The sequence below is a fragment of the Antrostomus carolinensis genome, unplaced genomic scaffold, assembly GCF_000700745.2.
Source record: "Antrostomus carolinensis isolate BGI_N321 unplaced genomic scaffold, ASM70074v2 scaffold55247, whole genome shotgun sequence".
Lineage (NCBI taxonomy): Eukaryota > Metazoa > Chordata > Aves > Caprimulgiformes > Caprimulgidae > Antrostomus > Antrostomus carolinensis.
Genome location: NW_010327751.1, coordinates 7,118 through 12,825, shown reverse-complemented (window position 1 = coordinate 12,825; position 5,708 = coordinate 7,118). Strand labels below are relative to the sequence as shown.

Below are 5,708 nucleotides of genomic sequence, written 5' to 3'. Positions count from 1 at the left end.
TCCCCCCGCGTACCCTCCTCCTCTCCGTGTTCTGCCGCTTCCCTCGCCGTGCCACAGCCGGTAACTCGCTGCTTGCCTTCAGTGCCGCTGTGCAGCCAGGCTTGTTTTTAAAAAAAGCAGTGAAAAGCATCATCATTCGATTCACTAATTGTTACTTGATTCTTTGCGGCTTTTTTTTCTTCATTAAATAATTTTCTCTTTCAAAATCTTAAAGTTTGTGATCACTGTAGCTTGTTTTTGTTCGTAAATGACTGGAGAAGACTAATACTGTCTGTCTCACTGTAAATACTGTTTTTCTCTATTTCTGTATTGCTCTACAAGTACTTCAGCAATGCAGCATAAGTGAGCAAAATCCAAATGACGTAGTGATCTCGGTGCTGGTTTGGGACTTGGGACGCTTCCTGGCGATGCTAAGCTGACTTTTTGAGACAGTGATGGATGCTCAGGAATCGCCATGTGGATCCAGCATCTCAATGGTGTTTCTGTATCTAGAGGATCTGACACAGCTTGCCTTAGTGATGTTCCTGATGCTCTTCTCATGGCTTGTGTGCCCCTGTGCGCTTATAAGTACTTGTCTGGACCTAAAAATGCAGATCTGATGGAAATGTGGCTAATTTCAGTACTGCTAGAAAAGTTTAGGTGTTGTGAGTTGGCTTTTGAGGAGCAGGGAAGGAGTCGCGCTCTTACATGAGCGCACGTTGTGCTGGAGATGTAATGGGAATCGTTTTATGATCACTCCTCCTTATTTTCCATGTAGGAGGACATGGCTGCTCACGTGGGAGCATCCCGGACGCCTCAGGAGGTGATGGAACACTACGTGAGCATGTATATCCATGGCAACCTGGGAAAAGCCTGCATCCCTGACACTATTCCGAACAGAGTCACGGACCACACGTGTCCTAGCGGCGGCCCCCTTTCTCCGAGCCTGACCACGCCGCTCCCGCCGCTGGATATATCGGTGGCCGAGCAGCAGCAGCTGGGGTACATGCCGCTCCGCGATGACTACGAGATCGAGTACGACCAAGACGCGGAGACTCTGATCAGTGGCCTCTCGGTGAACTATGATGATGATGACGTGGAAATAGAGTTAAAAAGAGCTCACGTAGACATGTACGTCAGGAAACTCAAGGAGAGGCAGCGGCGGAAGAACATTGCGCGGGACTATAACTTGGTACCGGCCTTTCTGGGGAAGGACAAAAAGGAGAAGGAGAAAGCTCCCAAACGAAAGATCACAAAGGAAGAGAAGGAGTTGAGGCTGAAACTGAGGCCCCTGTACCAGTTCATGTCTTGTAAGGAGTTTGAAGACTTCTTTGAGAACATGCACAAGGAGAGGATACTTCGAGCAAAGATTCGGGAGCTGCAGCGGTATCGCCGAAATGGAATCACCAAGATGGAAGAGTCGGCAGAATACGAGGCAGCCAGACATAAACGGGAGAAGAGGAAGGAGAACAAAAACATAGCGAGTTCCAAGCGAGGGAAGGAAGATGGGAAAGAAGGTGAATTTGCTGCCATTGAAAACCTGCCTGGCTTCGAACTGTTATCAGACAGGGAAAAGGTGCTCTGCAGCTCGCTGAATTTGAGCCCTGCACGTTATGTGACTGTAAAAACCATCATCATTAAAGATCATCTCCAAAAGAGACAAGGAATTCCTTCAAAGAGTCGCCTTCCCAGTTACTTAGATAAGGTACTGAAGAAAAGGATTTTAAACTTTCTAACAGAAAGTGGTTGGATATCCAGGGACGCTTCCTGAGACTCAGCTGATCTGAAAAAACACAGCAGAGGCCCGTTGCAGCCTCGAGGACTCCGTTATTTTTTTCCTTCCCTCCCCAAAGATACAGAAATCACGTCACTTAAAAACAAACAAAACAAAGCGAATCTGTAAATCCCCCCAGTGTTCATGGTCCACGGTTCAAATAGACTTTTGCTTTGGATCATGGAAAATACTTAATTGTGAACTTTCTACATTGGGTTTCACTCCTTTTGGTACATTATTAGACCAGATTTCTTTCATGTGAACTTACTCAAGTCCAGTAGTCCCCGAGTAGTTACTTTACTCCTTACTACTGGACAAATGGGTATTGGTGTAATCCTTGCTTTTCTTTGAAGGTGGGAGATAGTTTCATCTGCTGGAAGCTCTCTTCTCCCTTTGTTTTGTTTTTTGGCATAATGCTGGCAGCAAAGTGCAGCTTACGAAAGTCCTGAGCTCTGGAGCACGGTGAGCAGGGATTTCTGTGACTGTCCTTAAGCTTTCAGAACATTCTCCTTAGTAACTACAGGCGAGGCTCTGGGACAGCGGGGAGGGAGTTTCTGTTGAGAATGCAGCAGGGCTGAGCTGTGGCAGGGAGTGGAAGGAAAAAAATGTGGTAGGTGAGATGCCTTCAGGTACATGTGCTGTGGAAAGGGTTCTTGAAGAGCTACCTTCACACCCGGCTGGTCCAGACGCAGCTTTGACTTGAGTGTCTGCTAGAACACACCCCACCAAAGCTTCAGTGTTGACAACTTAGTAGCAGAGCTGCAGGAGCACAAGGCAGCTGTGGTGCTCTGTTCAGAGGAGGGGTCAGCACTACTGTGAAGTGGCCAGTTTGGGCCAGAAATGGGGTTTGGCAAAGAGGCGGGCAGTTGTCTTGCAGCAGCTGGGAGCCTCAGGCAGCAGAATCACTGTTTCCCCTTATTGGGGGAGCTTCCTCCTCCTTCTTTGGTATCTGGAGCTTCTGAGCTCGTACGGGCTGAGGAGGTGTAGCTGCCTCCTTCTGAATTTGATTGGGAGAGAGAGGGAAAGGGAGTAAGTTTCCCAGACTGAGAGTGATCATTGAGATTGTTTTTTTTTTTTAAATAAAAATGAGAAGTGCTACAGATGAGGTCAAAATGCACAGCTAACGTGCTCCCGGAGCACAGAGCTGTGAATCAGCCACTGCAGGGCTCTAGTCACATACACCTTGACACGTACCGGACTAAACACGCTGAAGTTGAAATTACTGACGTGGTAGGAGAGCTGTGAACGTGGCCCACAGCAGTGAGAACCGTGCGCCTCGAGAGCTGACTCGTCACAGTTCTAACAGCTACAGCCTGAACTGGGTGCTTGCCATGGGCACCAGCTTGCAAAGTAACACAGCACGTAGGAAATGCCTGACCCACAGCTCTCTTTAAGGGGAAGATGTTGAGGGAGGACTAGAAAAGGATTTTCATACTCGTTTCACCCTTAAATTCCTGTGCTGGTATTTAACCAAATGAATAAAAAGTGGTGGTTGCCACGTGGAGGACAGCACAGTGTTACTTGTGCCTGAGCTTCTCTACTAGTTGTGTCCAGAGCAGGAAGCTGTGACCGGGGGCCAGTTGGGCAGGTCTTCTGGAGTGCAGGTGTGCCAAAACGTGAAACTGGGTTGCCTTCAGAGCAAGTGCAAGCACTGGAAGTGTTATCTTGGATTGATGCTTTGGGCTGTAGTCAGCGAGGATACCACAAAATCTTGAAACAGTATTAATTCTGCAAGTCCGGAGAGGTATAGTGATCAGAACTGGGTTTCAGTTAATACATCCAGCATTACCAAAATAGTGTTACCAGGGAGTTTAGAATAAAAGGGTAATTACAGAGCCAGCGTTTCTAAGGAAGAAAAACCCCAAACTCTAGTGCCTTCTTCTTCTGAGCTTGTGATATCATGTCCCTTCAAAAAAGGTAAGGGCTATGTCCTCTCGGATGTAATACTTTGTTTGGCTTACACCTAAGTGGCTTGTTGTGGAATACTTGAGAGAAAAGTGTCTCTCCTTGGCGGCAGTGGAACTAACTGCAATGTGCTGAGTAGCTTTAAGAACCACTTCCACCCTATATGCATGTACAGACAGCACACGAGTTCATCAAGTATAAACCCTTGGTTATTTTCTCTGTCCTCCTCCTGTGGAAAGCAAGCTCAGCCTTTCTTTCTAGTATTCTAGTTATGCAATTTGGTTCTTCCTGTAACTTGTTACCTAACTGCCACAACATCCCATTACTGATAGTGCTCTGGAACCTCAACTCTGCATGTAGATGGGAGTTTAAAAGAATTATGAGGTGGGTTTTTCTGTTATTTTTCTCAAATCTGTAATTTTTCTACTTCTACAGTGTTTTGGCACATCTAAGTCTAACTGAAGCAATAGTCTAAAAGCCCATCTGAACAATAACTTAAAAAAAAATCTAGGCACCAATGAGTCATTTAAATGTTGAAGTGAATTCTGCATTTACACTTTGTAGTTTCTTGATTCCTCAGCCCCTCCAAAATGTTTCTTTGGTGCTAGACGTAATTTATTGAACATCAAAATGAATGTAAAATAAAGTATTTTTAATGTATGAAATATGGATATCAATATTTATTTTATACTTGCAAATTCAAGATGGTAAATGTTTGCTTTAGCAAATACTAGTCCCTTGGAAAGGGCTTCCCTAGAAGCAGTGTCTCATTGTCAGCTATGCTTTTAACTTTAAAGGTGACTTGCACTAGAGGATGCTGCTGTTCCATATTTTCAGGTGGAACTGAATTAGTCTAAGCATTCCTTTGTTATGAGCTGCTGTTTGTTTGTTTGTTTGTTTTTAAGTCGAGATGCAGTTATCTTCATCCAGCAACTCACTAGAGCTATGCTGCTTCTCTTCTGTGGTGAAGGGGCTGAGAAAACACATGGCAAAGAGCTCTTCAGCTTGTATCTTGTGTTGATCTGGAAGTGCTTCCTGTACTGTACAAATAACCTAGCCTTCATGTTGCTAATGAAAAGGTGTTTTATATGCTTAATGCTCTTGACTTTTCTAATTAAATATATTACTAATGATAGTACCTGTCCTAACAGCATTGATGTAAGCCTATGAAAAAGTGACACTCTGTAAGCTGTTCAAAATACTGATCTTCTGCTACTGATGGAGGCAGCAATAAGTCTGTTTTAATGCTCTATGTTTACTTCAATCAGTCCAGTCCCAGTGCTGTTTTACAGCAATATTTGCTCACCAGGTAACGAGGGAGCATTGATCTCCATTGGGTGTGTACTACCCAGTGCAGAAGGGCTGGACACACACCCTCCTGCCCGGTGTCCCGCTGCAGTCCCAGCAAGCATTGCCAACAGCTGGCAGTAGGGTTGCACGGGTCTCTGACCATAAGCTGCCTTGTAAATCTCACAAACTAAGCACTCTGCCGTTATTCTCGTGTGGTGGCTGCATCCAGGTTCTTTGCAACTGTACCGGACTTCATCAGCCTTTTGGTTTACTGTCTCTTCCGGCAAAATGTTTTTTGCATGTGCCCCAGTTGCTCTTAAGTGATGACACATTACATACTGTGAAGGAAAGTACCTGGTGAGCATGTTCAGCTCATCAGCTTCTTCCTTAAAGGGAATGTTGCACTCATTTGAATAGTGTACTGGTGTAGCTGTGCCAGACACACAAATGCCTGTGCTGAAATCATGTAAAACCGAACTGATGTTGTGCACACTCAGCATTTTACTAGGTTTTTGCATTGTATATTGGTAAATAAACTTGTATTAAAGTTTCTTTCCATTACTGATTTACTGGTAACGTAGCTTGTGTAATGAGGAAAATGGCTAAAGTCTTTGCAAGAGCAAAGGGAGATGCATTTTAGCTAAATGGTGATGGGTGGAGAAGTGGTCTTTGTGAAACAGCTAAACCTGAGGTACTAGTGGAAGTTCTGTTGGCTGCTCTTATGCTTAACTTTCAGAAGCACCTCCCTCTGCTCTTTGAT

The 5,708-nt window shown here is 45.0% G+C and overlaps 1 protein-coding gene across 1 annotated transcript; it reads left to right on the top strand.

The window, feature by feature from the left end:
- The first annotated feature begins 763 nt into the window (after positions 1-763).
- Positions 764-1,750, top strand: TADA2B (transcriptional adaptor 2B). The gene has a single exon (XM_029085947.1). It carries the CDS (start codon positions 764-766, stop codon positions 1,748-1,750), a length of 987 nt encoding a protein of 328 aa, XP_028941780.1.
- Positions 1,751-5,708: the final 3,958 nt, after the last annotated feature.

Coding starts and splice junctions, on each gene's coding strand:
- TADA2B (XM_029085947.1), top strand. CDS start 764: ATGGCTGCTCACGTGGGAGCATCCCGGACGCCTCAGGAGGTGATGGAA.